The 20,000-nt window shown below is 45.4% G+C and overlaps 1 protein-coding gene across 3 annotated transcripts in view; it reads left to right on the top strand.

Annotated features, from left to right (window-relative positions):
• tafa5a (TAFA chemokine like family member 5a) overlaps window positions 1–20,000 on the top strand; it is a 75,665-nt gene that overhangs the window by 6,113 nt on the left and 49,552 nt on the right. Inside the window, exon 1 of one of the 3 annotated variants that reach the window (XM_027003830.3) lies at window positions 15,183–16,138. The exons of the other annotated variants lie outside the window; for them this stretch is intronic. Coding sequence (XP_026859631.1) covers window positions 16,048–16,138 — 91 coding nt within the window. The 5' untranslated portion in view covers window positions 15,183–16,047. Of the gene's footprint in view, window positions 1–15,182; window positions 16,139–20,000 lie in introns of those variants that run through there. 3 annotated transcript variants of the gene reach the window in all.

Genomic DNA, 20,000 nt, shown 5'->3' with positions numbered 1-20,000 from the left:
TTAACATGACTCTCCTTGAGGCCCTTATAAATTTGGTTGATAATTGCTACTTAAATGTTGGATGCTACACCATGTGCTCATTTGAATTCAGTATGATTTTTAATAAGCAACGAGTGGCATGCATAATCAACAACTACTGACATTTCACACATGGGGCTTCTGCCTTTGTAGGGAACTGGAAGTCACTAACTGTCTGGGTTCACTCCTGGCTGACATAGAGGTGGCACTGTGAATTGTAATTAGTCCATGTGCATTCAATTAAATGCGTACATGTCTATTTGTGTGTGTGTGTGTGTGTGTGTGTGTGTGTGTGTGTGTGTGAGAGAGAGTGGGTGAGTAAAGAGATTGGTCAAATGTAGGGAGACTTTGAACAGGCTTCAGGCACCCAAGTGGAGACCAGTTTAAAAAATTCCTCCTCGGCCTTATTGAAAAAAACAGCTTTAAAGAAAATGCCAGAACCCTGTGCCGAATCCCTATGGGTCCCTAGGCGAGAGAGCCTGTTTCCCAGGACGCAATGGGAATGGTGCACTCCAAAAAAATGGTCAGGAAGTAGGTAAGAAAAAAGAAAGGAGGCAGACAATGAGAGAAACGCAGGCTCCTGAAAGTGTGTGGCCTGCAGACTGGGCACGGAGGAGTGAAGTCGGACGACGCTAGGCGGGAGCAGCTCACCGTCTGCCAGAAGAAAGAGTCCACTTCAGAGGAAGAAACAAATATCGCATTAAAAGAGACAGCACCATTTGTCTTCACATCGGAGGGCCAGCTATTCGTCCGAATAAAGGCCGAGAAGCCTGGCGGATGCGTGTCGGGAGGGAGTTAATGATGTTGAAGTCAAATCTGTTCAATCACGCTGTCTGGCCTATGACAGATGCACACTGTCTGTTAACAGGATAACAGGCCAGTGGACAGGTTTTTTTTGTTTTTTTTTTTAAATGTGAAGAAATTCTAGCCTTAGCGAATACCTATTCAACATTTTTTAACATAAACTTGAAATTTATCTTAATATCTCATTCTAACTATTTTTGATGCTAACTATTTTGACATATATTCATATATGTATTATTAAACATATGTAAGTTCCTAATCTATGCTGTTAATTGCTGCTTGTTGTACTTTACCAACCAACGCCCAATGCTGACTCAATTAGTGTGTTCCTCCATGTCTTATCATCACTGCTGCTAGTGTTTTAACTTTGAAAAATGCCTTCTGTTGAGAAACATTTTTCAGCCATTTGTAACAATGCCAGCAGAGCTTAGTGGAGCATTTCAAGGCCAAACAGCTCTCCTGAGTGGTGGAAAACAATTCCAGAACCAAGCTGCAGCTAAATTGTAGTGGACCCAGCCTTGTGGACCCCAGTTTTCCACCCATTTGGAGTTCAATACTGTTTTTATGGTTTCAGGATCTGTAGCGGGATGCTATCCCTAGCCAGCCCTTCTAAACAAAGACCTGCATCTATTGGACTAAAGTGTCACACAGAGCCACTGGAGGGCACTGACCGTAACTGAGGAGGCAGACCCTAGGCCCTCCACCACCGTGGCAGGTCAGCAATCCAAGTCTCAGCTGAAACACTACAAGTGCATTAAGAACCGGAGAAGGGAAAATGTTATCTATCTGGTTTCTGTAATTGTCTCCCTGCTTGGCTATTAAAGTCATGACTAACTACAGGGAGGCTGTTCTGTTTCTGTTCTTTAAAAACAGGGTTGATAGTAACTGGTGTTTTTGATTTTTCTACAATAACATGCATGTGGTTATATATGTTTTGCTCAGCTTCCAAGATGGAAAGCACTTAATAATAATAATAATAATAATAATAATAATGATAATAATACATTAGAATTAAACATAATTTTGGGTAGTCTGACTGAATAATCTATTCACTTTTTAGTAGATACATAGACATAATATACTTTTTCCAAGCAGTAGAAAATATATGTATAATTTGTAGAGCAATTGTAAACAAAACAAAAGATTAACACAGATCAGTGATATAAAAGATGAAATAATTCTAAAAAAGGCCTTTTTGTTTTCAGAAACTAACATGCATAAACTTTACATGCATCATTTATGAGTTATGTAATTAAATGTGGTGTCTCTTGGTGTTTAGGTTATATGAGTTTTTGACGATTACCCTTTTCCGCAAATGCAGAATTTTTAAAAATGTTTCACGTCTGCTAACATTGTGTCATCGTTTGTGTTTCTTTGAGCTGTGACTCTCTCTCTGTTACGGTTCAGTACGTCGCTGCTGCTCTACCTAACTCACTTTATCTCGCAAACTCGCATTTGTTTGCTTTGTTATCTGTGTGTAATTTTAACTGATTCTGCCAGTGTGAAACAGGAAGACCAGATTAAGATGCAGGGCACGATACTGTAAAAAATCCCCACTAAATTTTAATGAGCGGGTTATATTTCCGAGAGGGGAGCAGCCTGAGGAGAATGATAACTATCAACATGACACATATGAAATGGAAGTGTGTAACTTACTTTGAAGCTGATTTTGCTTGAGTCAATCTGAACTTCAAACTGAATATTAATCAAATATTGGTTTCATGGACAGAGTGCATGTCAATCTGTATTAATGCATATTAAAGTGTATTAATACTCATTTTTGCACACAACAATAATGTTTCTGATCGTGAGCTGAAGAATCTGGCAACCATATTAGACATAATTAAACTGGCTTCATGAGTGGTACACTCAATATTTTTTTACTTTTGTGTGAGTCCTCCATATATGCGCACACCCACCCACCCAATGTGCGCACACACACACACGGTGTGGGTGTGGCATGGTGACGCATGCCGTCTGACTCAGGGTTGGGCAGATGATGTGATGGATGTTTCAGCAGCTGTATTGGTTACCCCAGCTAGAGCTGAGCAGGTCTGAGGGGAGTGGACCAAGGAGAGAGTCACAGAGAGACAAATACAGGGAGACACACCGAGAGAGATAAAGAGACCCAGGAAGAGAGAGAAACAGGGAGATAGAGTGAGAGAGAGCGAGACATAGAGAAGGGAGAGGGTGAGAGGGCGAGAGGTAAAGGGGGTAAGTCATAGGCACTCATTGTGAGAGAAGGAGCCGGAAATGAACCCTGAAGGTATTTATTCAGCTGGAGTAGTGTAATTCCAGCTGATAAATTTATACATGTCAAACACTGCTTTGTTAAGCCTGCCTGGCAGCTTCTTGTAAGGCAAAATCTCTTTCCACCCCTCACCTCTCTCTCTCTCTCTCTCTCTCTCTCTCTCTCTCTCTCTCTCTCTCTCTCTCTCTACCTCTCTCTCTTTCCCCTCTATCTTCCCTTTCTCCCCCACCCTCTTGCCAAGTGATAAAGCACTCTAGTGACAGTAGTGTGTGAATTATAAGAGGGGCACTTTGGGGTTGGAATACTCATTATACTACAACAACAGGGATCTTGTTAAAACATGTTTTATGACATTGCCAGGAAAATTAATACAGCATCCTCTTTTTAATAGAATCTTGCCAAAATGACTCCAGTGCCTTTGTCCTGAAGCTTTCCTCAAAGACTTTGACCACAGATGAGGCGAAAAAAGCCCTCACAGTTGATGTTATTATGCTCATCTCCAAAACAGGCCATGTCAGGCGAGGTCAAACAGATCAGCGCGCAGTACACAGTGAGATTAAATACAGTGAGATGAAATACAGTGAGACAAAATACAGTGAGATGAAATACAGAGATGAAATAATGATTCTCCCAGCCCAGGTGTAAGACCATACATACTTGTATGACAGTGCTGATAGTACATAAAGGGTACAATCAATTAACATGACATGAGCAGAGATTTAGTATTCCATCAGCTACAAAGTAGCATTTCAATATTTTCTTATTTTAAATCATTTTAAGCATTAAGCATAAATATTGTCTGTGACTAGCATCTAAGCTCTCCTTGAAATAGTAAAGCCAAGCTTCAACGTTGATGCCCCAAACTGCATCACCTGTAGCCAGCATCCAACTGGCCGCAAAGATCAGCGGAAATGTAATGACTTTCTTTGTCAATGTCAGGACAGTTCTCAACGACAGCATTTTCAGCACACAAAGCGACTCGCTTTCTAACATTAACGTGTCATTCATAACTGTTCTTACCTCACACATCAAGTGCTCAGTAATTCACTTGTCAACGAAATTGTATCAGGGCCTTTGAAAGATTCCGTAGAATATTACACAAAAACACCTAAAGAGCCATGGAGAAGCAACGCAGACGCACACCACGCAGACGCACACCACGCAGACGCACACCACGCAGACGCACACCACGCAGACGCACACCACGCAGAGGCCTCCGTTTTGACCCCATGCTCATCAATATTAATGGCCCCTGTTTTGACATCTGTTGTCATCTGTGCGAGTCGGGCGGAGATCAGCACGCGGGTGTTATTCTCCAGTAAACCCCTTCCTACGCCGAAGACAGATGTCGGAGCAGTAATTAACAAATCCTCCGGCACTTTTGCAGAATGTCTTCAGCTCCTCGGTGCAGGACTGTGGAGTGCCGTATTCATTGGCCCGGCATAAAATGTAAAGTCGTGTTGGGGGGGGGGGGAGAAAGAGAAAAAGACAAAAAAAAAAACAAAGCAGCGAAATAATGAACAAGGACCTTGACAGAGGTGGGAAATAGAATTTCTGGGCCCGATCGTTGCCACTGACTGGCTTTTGTGTCTGATTTGCGATTTCCACAACAAGGTGAAGGACGCTTGCTGCATTTTTGCACAGCACGGTGCGGGAGAGCTGGGAGCCGGCAGAGCCGACGCTCAGGCACACGTGGTTTAAAAATACATGGAATTAAGAACACTTCTCCTGACATCGCTCTCTGCTGCCTTGATCGGTCTTGTAAAGCATGTCTTGCTTTGCTGGTCGTATAGGCTGTCTTAAGGGGATAATTTAACGCTAGCAAATTAGCCTGGTCCTACTAGACGTCACAGTTTATTAGCATAAATTAGCATTTTCGGTTGAGCTGTTCTTTTAAATGAGTGGCTCCCTCTTTGAGAGTGTCTCTGGGTGAGGCTCTCTGCAGTGCACGAAGATGTATGTAGTGAATCAAACGTGTCACTTGATGCAACTGAAACAAACAACCAAACCATCAGCCGGGAACCCTGCAGGAGCTTAAAGATGCTCTCCTAAGGGAGCAGGCGGCCTGATACTCGAAAAGCATTTCCTCTGTCGAGGGGGTGGGCTTGGGGGGGGGGCACGGAGGGTGTTGAGCCTCTAATCTAATGCACACATTATTCAGCCTGCATCTATTAAAGGAAAGCTCCATGAGATTTATCACCCAGGTTTAACAGTATGGTAAAATAGCGCATTAAGCAGATGATATCACAGTGTATGAAATGATTATGCACGCTTGCAAGAGAAAAAAAAAGGTGGAAGAGGCCAACTTAATTAAATGCAAGGTCTTGGTTATACATCACTGGTTCTCTCGCACAATCCACTTAACCAAACTGCCTGTTATTTTTAATAGCAAAGTGCTGAGCAACAGCATTTCTCCCTCTCTATTGTGCCATTTTGGGGAGAGGGGGGTTGCATAACATCATGCTACAATTTTCTGCTTTGCATTTTGTGCACATGACATCCTGGAGGAGCCCTAAAGGGCCCCCTAAAGGGCCCCCACGTGACCTGTTTAGGCTTGGCCCTTCTAATGTCCTCTTGGGTTGGTGGTCCCACTCCTACAAGGCATGGATCAGGTGGGACGGAAAAGCTTTTGCCACTGTCAGCCGAGTGGCGTCTGGCTATTAATCGAGTACCTGAGTGGCAGGTCGCCTCTGGGGCTGACTCCTCGACCCTGCATCTCAAGGGCACTCTGGCAGGGAACGACGCTCAGTTCTCCTGCCAATCCAATTAAAGAAGCAGAGACTGTGGCGAATGACAGCTCTCTTGCTGAAGATGGCGGGGGGGGAGCAGAAAACAAAGAAAGATCGAAATAACCAGCCCTGTAAACGAAACCATCGGCTCCTTCTCTATGCTCTGCCACGTCGTCCTTTACCACAAATGCTCCTTGCCGAGAGGGATGAGCAACTCTGGCGTCACTCGCTCGAACCCCCGCCCCATCCCCCAGACCAAGCACCCGCCCTCAGGGACAATTCAGCCATCATGAACTGTTCATTCTGCTTTTTTTTTAACCATTCTGCTCCTACGAGCTCCCCCCCCCGCCGGCTTTTTTATTTAACAGCATCAGGTCTTGTAAAGTGTGAGCTTGGGAGAACAGCCACTGATATTACTGACAAAACTTTACATCAGTTAAAAAATAACCCCAAAAACAAGTACCCAAGACAAAAAAACAAAAACAAAGCAAAGCAAAGCAAAAAATAAACATAACATCCCCCAGCTGAAACAAGTCTATATGCGTTCCACCATGTGTGTTTGTGTGTTTATGTGTTTGTGGTCATCACAGGAAGAGCTCGGGGCTTTTGCTCTGTAGGGGATTTGGAGCACGAGGTATCTCCTCTGCTCCTTTTATTTCTCCCCGCAGCCGTGGGATTCCTGCAAAACAACATGACCATTGTGATGGCTCCGCTCCCCGCCATCCAGTCCCAGAGTCCTTGCCTAGGATAATTGAGTTAGACTGTATATTTTTGAGGTGCGCCAAAGTGGAATCTTGTGGTTACTGAATAATGTAATGAAATTGCTCTTTTGGCATGTTAGAGAAATCTGGTAGCAGGTGAACAAAGCCAAAGAATGCACTCAACACCCCCCTTCCCCCACTACATAAACGATGGCTCAGATTTTGTGTGCTTCTCTAATTCTGTTATGCTTATCTTTACCAACTTTAAGCCAACAGGAATCCTGACTGTTCACAAAACCTCTATTTTTTCCTGTGAAATGTACATTCCCAGATTACCTCTCTGTCTGGTCAAAGCAATTGACTCCAAACCCCAGTCTTACAGCAGAGGATTGTGGGTCTAAAAGATGCTCCGTGCCCCATGAGGGATTATATTTGAGCCAATATGGAGCTTTTAATATACGCCTGTGTGTATTTCTTTCGACTCTACATAAGCTGCGGACATACCGCTGCATGTTTTGGAACTAGCGAGAAAAATTGAACATACTGTACTGCTGAAATAATTTCTAGCTGCCAGATGACCCAACTGGCACCCAGCTACTTCCTGCTGAGCAATTTGTCATGCAGCAATGAGGATGTAGCTATATCAATACGTGACTGCCCCGATGACAATCGCCCTGGCTACTTGTGTGCTGTCACAAGTGTCCGTGTTAACGGCTCTCTGCGCTGGCTCGTGCTGCCACCTCTGCGCCAGCCACTCTTGTGCAACCCTGGCAGGAGTGGCTGAGCTCAGCGGCAGTTGCTGCAGCGATGACTACTGCTGGAGGCCTCCGCCCGTTCGGCACGGGCGACCCCGCAAAGCTCCTCCCCTCGCACGGGCTAATTTTAGTGCCAGTGGCTTTAGCCGGCGGTGCTAACCACGGGGATCTGTTAGAAAAGCAGTTATGCCAGTTGGGCAGCAAATTCCCCTTGGTGCCACATGCTGCTCATTCCTGACACTAATCCTCTTTGCTCCCCTCCTCTCCTCGTAACGATCTGCTGGCCGGCATGTAAAAATTAGTTAAATGCACTGGATCTGAAGAACTTCCGGTACTTGGTGGGCCTACTGCGCCTGACAGAACAGCTCTGGCAGTCAGAGCGGAGCCGGGGGGCTGGCCCATGGTCCGTGCGACCCTTTCATGTATATGCACCTTTGCTGCTGCAGCGTCTCTTCTGAGACCATCCGGGTTGCCCCTACTCTGCCACCCGGCCCTAGGGTTACTGCTCGCCTCCAGCACAGTCCAGCGCCGCTTTGGGCATGAACAGCAGGGAGGCAGCTGAAAGAACACCGTCTGATTTAAGGCTGAAGGGTACTGCCATGAAGAGTACTTCACCCTCTGTGCAATTCAATCGCTATTACGGTGTTGTACACTGTAAGTTTTGTATTTTGTAGTCTTTACTGCTGTATTAGATGGCCATTGGCTGGTCTTTCTGAATCTCAATGCAGCAACACAGCTCTCGTTGTGTGGGTCAGACAGGATACAATAAAATCTCTTAGTCAATCAGTGTCTCACCCCGAGGCAAAACATCTTTTCTGTCCAATGGCAGAAATAACATCTCGGGTTATTTCCCCTGAAGTCCCCTGCGCACTAATGACTGCCCTCTCCCAGTGATATCCACAATGTCATTATGACAGTGCCAAATTTACTGGGATGCCGGCGCTGCCATCCAGAGTCAAGCTCTGGCAGACCTGGGCTATTACAGTTCTTCCTCTTGACAAGATTTCACGTTTGCAACCTGGTACCTTGGCCCCAGCATGCCTTTGATGTGGCAGGCCACAGCGTCCCCTGCGGATTTCCAGGCCGGATCCCTTCTCCCGGGGTCCCTCTGATCCTGCAGCCCTGGATGCCAGTGCCCTGGCCCTGATAAAGGCGCAGCGTGTGCCTCCCAGGATGCACCTGGCCTTGCGGTGATAAAGGAGCCGGCAGGACTTCCCAGCATGGAGAAGGAGAAGGGCTGGCAAACGAGGTTTGTGACGCTGAATAAATGCGAGCAGCCTTGATGTGTCCAGTCAGTCCCAGCCGCGTGGCTTAAAGGATGGGTTTCAGCCCACCCCCTCCGGGCACCTCCAAAATTAGAGTGGGAGGATTGATTGCATGCTCTTTTGGGTCCAGCTGAGAGAAGAGGGAGGGCCCGGGCTTTTATCGACTCCTTCAAGCCCCTCCCCAGCCTGTCATCGGCAACTTCATCAAAGTCATCCGCCAGGTCCACCCCCCCCCCCCCCCCACACTCGTCAGTGCTCCTCGAGGAGCCATACTGCGAGAGTTAGCCCCCATCGATTAACTCACCTGCTGGAGGCGGCCTTCCGAGGAGGGGCTGAGGAGCTGCCGTCTGCGCTGGGGAGGGGTGCGAGGACAGGTGAGGGCATCTGCAGCGAGGGAGATGCTGCCAGCAGAGGAGACGTCATCTGAGGCCCTTTTACGGCCGTGCACAACCCTACAACCCGCCCAAGCCTCCACGCCCACCTCTCATCGCCAGGCCGTCTGCTTTCTACGTGACTGAGGACTAATTCGGGAGCTGTAATTACGCCCAGGCTTGAAGAATCCCTTGAAAAGAATGACTTGCATGCTCAGCCCGCTCTCTGGTACTAGATGACCACACCTACACTGCATCACCCATGAGTAAAGGAGACATAAATTGTAGCTCAGGCGAGGGGAGGCAGAAGGTGTGTGTGTGTGTTTATGTGTGTGTGTTTGTATGTGTGCGTGTGCGTATGCGTGTGATCCATAACTGTTCCTGCAGCCCAGACAACCCAGATATTTATGATATACAAATTATGCACGAGCCGACTGAGCAGAGCTAAACGCATGTAAATATTCCCCCAGCAACAGAGTTGGCCATAGTGGCAGGGTAGATTTAAATTCGATATTTACAGATGGGCCCAGTAAAAGTGCTATCAGAGAAAAACTTAAAGTGCCTGAAGTAGTTACAAAGAGCTAGACAGCAAAGCAGAACTCAGCACTATTTCCACTTTCTTTATCTGCTACGTAAGGTAATACTCAGCTTGTATTTACAGAGACCTATGTGGTCCAGTAATGACCTTTGACATTCCACAGTTACATCATACCTTAGAAGCTTACAAGTGCTACTTGATCACACGGGGAGCGTAATAAATTTGCTATCTTCGTTTCATTCCTCATTTATCGTAGGGACTTTTCGGCAGCAGATCGGAAGTGGAGCTCTGCTCTCTCCCCACCCCTGGTGGTTGTCGGCCTGGCAGGGGCTGGGTAAGCATGTGCCAGGCCTACCAGGTCCCACACAGATGGGGCTGGTGCTTCGTACTGCCGCTGCTCTGTACCCCCACCCACCCCCACCCCTTCCAGCTTGTTCTGCAGTGTCCAAGAAGCCCAGGACCGATCTGCATGCAAATGGAGCTTCAGAACGGAAATTCGACCATCAGCACATTCCTATTTTTTCTCCCTCGCTCATAAATAAATAAATCCGCAAATACACGTATGCTCCAAATATGAAGGTGTGCGTTTGCGCCACAGAGGGAAAAAAAATTAAGGAAACCTCCTGAGCTGAATATGTAAATTGATGGCTAGCTCTGCGAAAAACAGAAGAGATGCGACCAGATTGTCTCCTGTCTGCATTGGATGCGTGCGCGTGACTTCTCTTACAGATGCAGCCAAAGGTGCCATTACTGTGTCCCAACCTGCACCTGATTGGCTAAGCATCCGCAGCAGTATAATAAGGGGTATCAGCATAGAGTGCATTAAGGGAGCGTGCTCTGGCTTCCGTGGCTCCCAAGCGACAGGGACAGCCCGTTTGTGTCCTTGGCCCACAGGGGGCAACGATTATCCGAGGAAACGCTATAGGCGTCTGGGGAGGAAGAGCGAGGAATGTGTACAGGAAAGCTGCTCTTACTGACATTTTGTGGGTAGCCGACCTTGCGAGCCTCCTGACGCTCAGTCCTGTGAGCCCCAGAGTGGAGAATTGAGCTGTAAATCGTCTCCAGCAGATATGAGGCAGAATGCACATCCAGGATTCTAAAATATCCCCCAGCCTGTTAATCAGAATATCTACAAGATTGTCTTTGCCCCCCCCCCCAACTCCTGCATCCCCTAAAGGACAAAACTATGAATATCCTAGCCAACTTGGAATGACTTTTACCATGACTCATGTCAATTTGGTATTCGTGTTATTATTATTATTTTCCCTCTTGAACAGACCCAAGTGCCTGGATTGTTTTGCAGTCTGTTATCCCTTCAGGGAACCAGAGTCATTTTGGATATTATTTATTTATCCCCCAACCCCCCCCCAGTCAGCCCATAGGTCTATACTCTGAAGGCCCATCAGAGGCCTGTGTCTGGGAGACGATGGCTTATCAGTGACTCTCCAGCGAAGGCCTGGCTGCCTAAACTGAAAGCAACATGTTTATTGAGTAATTGAAAGTGAGCAATGTGCCGTATGAATTCAATGTGGCTGTCAATCAGGCCAGTCCAGTGATGGAGTCAGGGACAGCACTGTGGCCTGCCTGCCTTCGCTATGAAATTACAAATCAGCAGCATGTTATCCAAAGCATGTAACCAGCCTGGCCGCGTGACTGTCTCCACGCAAACACCTGGCATTTGCTCTGCTACGCATGTGAATACAAAGCCTCTGAATCTAATAACCAGCCCCTTTCAATACCAGCACCCCCCCACCACACACACACACACACACACACACACACACACACACACACACACACACACACACACACACACACACACACACACTGTAGTGTGAGATGTTGAGGAAACTGCAGGATATGCTAATAGAAGAAGCATTGTACATTTGGTTGATAGAGATGAGCAAGGATTTATTTGCCTATTTATTTATGTTTTTGTTTGTTTGTTTTGATGGCTGCGTAGTCTTTTTTTTTTTTTTTTTTGCAATGACTTTTTACTCTATTCTTAAGAGATTGCCCCCAAACACCATGCATAATGTATGGCAACAGAAACGAGGTGTTTGGGACCAATTCTTATCTTACCTAAGACTGTAATTCCAAGTGTTGCAGCATGTTCGTCTCTCGCGGGTTAAGCCGTTAGAATGTCTTCACTCGTGCAGAACCTATCGCATCTTTGCCATGCGGGAGGTGGGGGAGCCATCTCATCACGCGCACTGGTGGATCCGTGCGTCTGCCCACATAGTGATATTTTAGCTCTTTGCTCTTGCTTAAATGTTTCCCCCCTGCTCGTTCTTCGGACTCTATGAGCTGCTTGGCATACGGACGAGAGGGCGCCAAGATTATCACGAGGGCCGGAATATGGAATTGTACCCTCTTTAAAGTGGTGTGTCGATGTTTTAGCTGGAGTGTCTATATTGGCCCATTCTAAGGCCCTTTACTACGGTCAGAGGCACCTACCGTTATGCATTGTTTCTTACGAAAACAGCATAAAATGACCGGTTACGGGCCAAAGGAGGTTCCCATACGCTACGTTAGAATGTGATTAACCTTCCTTCTTTCCCTGTAATTTCATAACTAACATGAAAGCAGCTTCGATCCTGCAGAGTTACTGCGACACCGTGTTCCATCTATCACACGCTGTTGTGATATCGTCGACTACAGCACTAATCGCCGTGTGTGCAGCGCTGAAGTTCTCCGTAGTGCGTAGGGGCACTGATTAGACGTAACTCGTACAGACCGGTCGCCGGTGCGCCGGTGATCTGCACGTGCCGTGTGTAGCCTGCTGAACGCATGCTGCAAAGCACATATATACCGGCGGACCTGGTGCGGAGATGTTATTGCAGGAGAGACTCCGGTCTAATAAACATTGAACGTTATGATGTGCGCTGAATAGTAAATGATGCCATAGAACTTGGAGGATGATTAAACACCGTGGTGAAAGAGGCGAATAAACAGTGAGATGAAAGGAACACGAAAGCAATGGGTTACGTAGGCGCGTTTGAGGTAACTAGAGGTAATTTCCGGCAGGATACCATACAGGATATTGTATAGCCATGACTGACTACTGAGACTGTGCTTGAACTTCAGAAGACATGTTTCTTTCGATATGCGCATATGAATGAAAAGCAAATGAGTTTGAATGGTGAGGTCTGGACACGGATCAGACGCTATTTCCTCTTTGGGCTGTGTTACCCCCATCTCCATATCTACTATAAAGCCATTACTTCTAATCCCATCTCAAGTTGTGCCTTTGTGAGCATATGCGATGCTTACAGTAACCATATTGTCAAGTTTTCACTTTGTGATTAAAATACCCTGGAGGTGCTCTTATTGCTTTTCCCCCTAATGATGATGGCAGCGTTTAATAAACCCTTCGCATATTTCACCACAGACGTTTCGGGCGTCTTTGGGTTTTTCCAACTTCAGCGAGCCGCCTTCTGCCGTCCTCTTATTTTACGTCTGTGTACTCTAGAGTAATTTAAAGGACGCCACAAACAGTTCCATTGTTCATTGCTCAAGGCTCGGCGCAATTTGCAGCAGTTTAATGTGAGTAGATGCAACTTTAACAAAGTCTACAAAACGAGGGAACTGGTATTTCTGTGCATTTATGTTTTATTGCCTTGCCATTTGTATTGATTAAGCTTGATTTGCAACAATAATGAGTGAGAGGAGATGTATTGATTAAGCTTGATTTGCAACAATAATGAGTGAGAGGATATATATATATATATATATATATATATATATATATATATATATATATATAATTTATTTATTTATTTATTTTTTACGTGCAAGTTAGAGATGAATTTATGAATTTCAGGTTGATCGTCACATAAACGTGTTGATTCGCTCAGCTGTGACACTTGTGAATTGGTGACAAATGGGATCAAAGCAGGTGATATATTTGTCTTGCCAGTGAAACAAAAATTATGAATGTGACCAGAAAGGTGTGCAATGAAACGGATTTTGCGGTTTGCGCTAGCGATTCGGTACGTGCTCGTTAAGTTTAGCAACAAGCGGAGGCTTTCCACGCGCGCAGGGTTTGGCGGGATGTCTTTCATCATTTAGCGGCTTTATTGTAGGCTTTTCAACTCAGCGGTGGCGCGCCAGTGAAAGTAAAAACGCACCATTGATTGCCACTGAACTGCGAATTTCTAAACCAATTCGGAAAACAAGGCAAACTCTTCCAAGAGACTTATGATGCACTGTCTCCACACCAGATCAAAAAAAATTCTGCTCTCAGTTGACCATATATTTATCAGCAAGATTCACACTGGAATTTAAAAACAGAGCGCAGTTATCTCTCACTTCTACGTCTCTCACAAACCTTCGCGAAAGAACTGAAACGCAAAAGACTTATGGGGCAATCGACTGTGTTTTGTGATGAGTACCATGAGCAAGCCTTTAAAACAGCATTTGAGTGCAAACCGATGGACACAAACACAGCTCCTAAGTCAACACGTTTCGTCATGTTGATGATTAAGAGCGGGGTTCGTAGGGCTGACAGGTTAATAGACGAAAGTGTTGTTAAGGCGTGGCGGCGCGCATTGCGCTCACCTTCCCAGCGGCTTTCGCTGGACATTCACGTTTGGTTCGGCGGCTGAAATATGCTGAGCTTGTCATCGAACTTTTGCGGTGATCAGTAGGGAAAGCTCTGGGGAGGGAGGGAGGGGGGTATGTACAATGGCAAGGGAATGAGGTGTTCCGTTCTCTGTCGTGTAGCCTGTTTGGCAGAGAAGGGCTGACCTGCTCCGGGCACGGTGACAGCAGTGCTTCCGTTGGCGAAGAACAATGAAGAAGAAGAGCGAACCGTGAGTGTAGGTCAGGTAACTGATTAAATATACTTAGAGAGAGAGAGAGAGAGAGAGAGAGAGAGAGAGAGAGAGAGAGAGAGTAAGCTGAACGGTTTCAATGGAAATCAACAGCAAATGGGGAAACTAATTGAATTCATAACTAGCCTTCACCATCTGAAATGACCCCTCATGCAGAAGATACTAAGATACTGCTTTCACGACCCTGAGGAGGAAGTAGATATGGATTCCCCTCACTGTAAACATGGATAACTGGTACCAGATGAGCTGCCCAAACCTCTGGACTGACAGTGGAGTCTTTGCTACAACAGTCTTGCATACTGCTACCGCATCGTTAAGCATTTTTATTCGCAGTCAAGATTCTGACTCGGTATACTACTGTGACTGTGACGGATAGAAATCACTCTTGACGCAAGGTGACCCCACCATAGTCACACACCATCAAAGAAAATAAAACGTAATTTCGCTTTTTTTCCTGATGACAAGTTAAGGATAACTCCCTGAATTTCTGTATGTATTGGCTATACAATTAGAAGGTATATAAAAATAGCCAGCCCTGCTTAAATAAGACACTGCCAAGACTGCATGAAGTTACTATGAAGATACTCTATCTGGGAGCAAGCCAAAGTGATCGGATAAACTGCTAGACTCGGACCGACGACAGACGCCGTTAATTCGCAAAAATTCGCCTGAATGGGAGACCGATAGGGCAACACGATTGCAGTCCCCCAAATCTGGAGCATTCCACGCAGAATTCGCATTCATAAATATGCATTAACAACCAAGATCCATTACGAAAAATATCAGCAGACGTCCTCCTAATGCTGCCGTCCTCCGTTCGCATCTACCACCGCCTCCTCACATGCCCGAGGAGACGTATTTTGGGAGGGCCGTGACGTCATCGCCAAGAGGAGAGAAAGTCGCGTCTGTATCTGCGGTTGTTAAGAAAACGGGCAAGCCCGAGGAACTGGCACAGACGGAGGCGGGGAAACAGACTCGCTATTCAACTTCAACTTATTAATTTTAGGGGGATCAGATCTCACGAACACTGAACACGACGAAGGCAGGTGTATTTCTACAGTGGCGATATGCGTAAAAGGATGGGAACGCTGTATTTTTCAAAGTCTTTGGCGAACGCTCGCTTATGACCAAAAAAACCAAAAAAAAAACAACAACAACCAAAAACCCGCGTCCAGAGAAATTTTGAAGTTGCGGGGAAATAGTGCTGGCGGACTTACTCGTCACGATTAATATAGCATATGAAGAGCTGGGGAAGAGGTTGCTGCACAGCGTCATGCTGGTGCATTCAGCGTCCGTTTACCACACCACTTAGCCACGGAACAGCGAGCGCCACGGAGAGAGTGTATCAGATTACAACTAAAGGAGAAAGAGACGCCGACCGACTCATAAAGTGACCGTGGGAAAATTTAGCACTTCAAGCGATGGGGTTATAAGAGCACTAATATATATATATACATATATGTAAATATATATGTATATATATACAATTCTGCGAGCGTTGGGCGATTGAGAAGGACGGGATCCTCTTAACGCGGATTCTCCTAAAATCGGCCGCTGCATTCTCAAGTGCGCAAAGCGCTTTTCATTCGCTCTGCGCTGGTTTTCTATTTTTTGTTTTTTGTTTTTTTTGTGTGTGTGTGTGTGTGTGTGTGTGTGTGTGTGTGTGTGTGTGTGTGTGTGTGCGTGCGTGACAGTTGCTATATGGGAAAAGAATGGCAGACTGATCTGGTTCCTGAAGACCGCTGGCTCTGCTCTCCGGGTGTTTGAGTTGCACGCCAGGATGCAGCTCCTCAGAGTTGCGTGGGCTTTAGCGGGAGCGGCAGTCTGCTGCTTTGTTATTCTTTTGATCCACTCACGCTTCCTAAAAGAAGGTAATTGTTCCAGTTGTTTAATTCACTTTGCATGCGAAACATAATGCTGTTCCCCTGCGCCCCGCTGTCACGCGTCTCCCTATTTGTCGTCTCATGTCTTATTATCTCGGCTGTTGATTTGGTTGAGATGGAGGTTGCGTTCCCATTGCATCCGTCGTTTGCGGTAGAATGCACCACCGTAGCCGTACGTTTCTACACGAAATATTGTCCAGTGAATGATCTGCTATCATTAACATTATGATGTTCTAAAAAACGTCGATATATTATGGCCTAACGTCGTTGTGTGCCCGAATGCAATGATGAGGTGAAAGTAAACGCTCTCCAAATAACCTGATAATCTGATTTTCGGACTTTTACGCAGAAGGTATTATTTTAAGAATACAAGTCTGTTTAGAAGGAGATGAAGAGTTCATTGTTGCGTGGGATAAAGTGATTTATAGTTGTTTTTTTTTCAATAGATGGCACTAGAGTCTAGCTTAAGGGTAACGGCGAGGTCAAACTGTAATTATTTCTCCTCATTAGCCTTAATTCGTTTTGTGTGACGTGCCACTCAAATACCAGTTATTAGAGATAAATCGAGACGTAGGTAATATGTTGTTTTATGTGCCTTTTACTTATAAAACTTAATCACAGATTTAAATTTCAGGTTGAATTATTTAAACAAGATCAGATAAGATAACTGGTATAACCATCATTTTTAATGATACAAGAAATATTGCCTATTAGATGTGTGTCTGGACTGTGGTTCACTGCACAGTATCCTGCTTTCTTGTGATTAGTCAGCCTGTAAATCACAAGTGTGAACAGAGACAGCACATTTATAACAGACATGAAGCCAACCTAGATAATCCAATATTTGTTGCCTCCATCTTAAAGTCACCTATATTTATTTTAGACGCTCTTAGCTATTTCAGGAGACAGTAACGTGTCTGTGCACAGTAATAAAAGGTGAGGGCCTCTCAGATGAGCCAGTGAGGTTCCTGTGCACTTCACCTGTTATTTTTTTGGCCTGCGTGGTGTGTGTAAGCTCTCCCGCTGCTCCAGGCTTTTATGTGCGCCTCAGAAGACAAACGAGAGAGCTCTGTTTACGGGCGAGACATGAGGCTGGCTCTTAGCGCTGCTTGGTATTGGGGCTGGGGGCCTGTGTCCTCCATTACACTTTTGATGAGAAAATACAAGTCAAGTTGTGGCAAACAGTGAGCCTCCATATCATCTGAGCCGTGAAGCGGTGGAAAGGAGGCCCGAGGGCCCAGCGAACCTGCCCCGCGAAGACACGCGTTGCGGGTTCAGCCCGCGTGCACCGTGCTGGCAGGGGGCTGTTCTTGCTAGACAGGAATGCAGGGCTGCTCAGCATAAAACGTAGGGCAGCAACGTCATGAGAAAGTCTGGCAGATGCGAAACAGAAATTTTGTGTTACACTGTTTGGGTCTAGTAAGCATAGCGCATAGAAATGGTGATCAAAATATACAGAACATAAAAAAGAGTGTTTGATTTGAATATTAAATAATAAAAATAATAATAATAATAATAATACGCCATAGGGTTTAATGTTTTATGCCACTGAAATGACCAGGGTTCATTTTCTCTCTGTCTAAGCAAAGTCTGTGTAAATGCTTTAGGCTTCTTTTTCAAAGTGTATCACAATGCATTACATTTAGTGTTAGATTTAATGTTCCTCTGTCATTGTACTTCCACTGGCCACAGGCCACGGGAGGACTCTATTATTATTACATATTTCTTTATTTTTAAAAGAATGTGTTCTTAGAAATCTATTGCGAGGTAAATGAGGCAAGAAGGTGAGAGCACATGGGCTTTGTCTGAGTGCCCAAGGTCATTGACCATGGTATGGGGTATGCCGCAATAGGCTGAAAAGAAACCCCTCTATGAAACATGACTTTTGAAAGGCAATGCAAGCTGTTTTACCCTACTGTTCAGCTCAGCAGATCCAAATGCAAATAGCTCCCTTTATTTCAAATGACATTTTGAATGACAAGTTGGGTGAGGAAAAAAAACCAATGTTGCGCATGAGTCGATAGAATTGCAGTGTAATGACATATTTTGCTGGAGGACACAGGAATCATATGGTTCATTGTCATAAATGAGGAAGTTGAAGAAAAACATTAGTCTCCTTTGGTGAATGTGACGGTGTGAACACAGTAAATGTAATTTCTGCTTTGCTTAATGGACAAGACAGTACAAGAGATCTGTCATTTTTCAACTGTGTGTTTGACTTCATGCCCCTGGTTTATGTATTTAATAGCAAAGGCCTGACATAGTGTATGTTTTGAACAACCGATGGAGTAGAATCAAGCACCTAAAGAAGCTCAACTATTGCTCATCTATTGCTCAACTATAGTTAAGCCTAACTATTAATATCTTTATTTAAGCCTCTACAGTTTCATTTAGAAGACGCTCGGGGGACTTTTCCAAGAGCTCAGGAGCGTCTGTCTGCCCCCCCAACCCCCTTTAAGTCTTGCTCCGATCCAAAACCGCAGCCGGAACAGCCATGGTGGGCTTGGAAAAGAGCCGTCTTGGGGGTGTTTGTTTGCTTCTGTGAGGCGCTGATTGCATAATTGTGGTTAACATGCTGGTAAACTGTGGTGTAATTATTCCACGATGGCTGCGTCCCCTTTGCAGATGACGGACTTATTCATCAGCCTGGCTCCCCCTCTGAAGGTGCTTAAACTGGCAAAATAGAAGGGATGTGGCCATTTTGCCCCTGAGTGCTACATCAATCTAAAGTGACATAAAGATAATACTTGCCATTTGGTGTACTGTTATTACCACCGGGCAAACCCAAATGGATTTGTCTTCAGTGTACTGGAAAATCCCCCTTTTTGTCAAGCCACCAACAAGTTGAGAGGCAAAAGACTTCTTGTCAAGGATTGCTGGAGCTTAGCAGAGAGCATCTGACATCATGCTAATCTACCATAGAAGTATGACAAAGAGACCAGATTCAGCTAATTAACGCAGTGCCTGGAGGTACCATCTTAAGCGCAATTACAAGACAAAAGTCACAAGACATCCATGCAAATGGATCATGCTCTCTGTCTGGGAAAGCTGTGCAAACATGTGGCCAGCCAAGGCACCACGCTGCCATTTCCCCCTCGAACACTGCAGCAGGTGCAACAGGAACTGCGGCACATGTCCAAGGTTCAGAGGTCAGAGCACGCTGCATCTGTGCCTAATCGGCCGTTAAACAGAGGGCCGTCTCCTTTGATCAGCGATTTCATCTGGAAGGTGATGGGCCTTGCAAAAGAGAGAATGTGGTGGTCTTTCTCATTCAAATGAGACTCCTCTGATTTTCTCCTAAATAAGCTAGACCCTGTCTTCTGTGCTGTGTGTTGTGTACAGGCGAGGATCTGGTTCCCAAGAGGGACAGAATACATAAGTTCACACTTCTGTTTCCCAACAGGGCTGGGAAAACATCCTTACACAGAGAAATTGATTTGCACACGTTATCTTTGATCTGTTCCAGGTATGAGTTTTTTTCTGATTAGCCTTTATCCCACTGCCTTAGCATATATGAATGTTTTAGATAATAATTCAGCATTATATCTGTGCTTCTAGTCACTGACAGTGCATGCACTGACCTTAATAATGGCTGGTCCCAGAGTTAGAATATGATTATGAGAATTATGCATTTTATCTATACGGCTAGTTTACTTATCTCTGTCTCTCTCTCTCTCTCTCTCTCTCTCTCTCTCTCACACACACACACACACACACACACACACACACACACACACACACACACACACACACACACACACACACACACACACACACACACATATATATACACGTTGTGAAGAATTTGGTGAAGAAAGCTAGTGCAGTTAGGTTGTTAGGTCTTCAAATG

This window comes from Electrophorus electricus, chromosome 11 (genome assembly GCF_041902795.1).
Source record: "Electrophorus electricus isolate QZ-2024a chromosome 11, ASM4190279v1, whole genome shotgun sequence".
NCBI classification, from domain to species: Eukaryota; Metazoa; Chordata; class Actinopteri; order Gymnotiformes; family Gymnotidae; genus Electrophorus; species Electrophorus electricus.
This window is presented reverse-complemented; position numbering and strand designations above follow the sequence as displayed.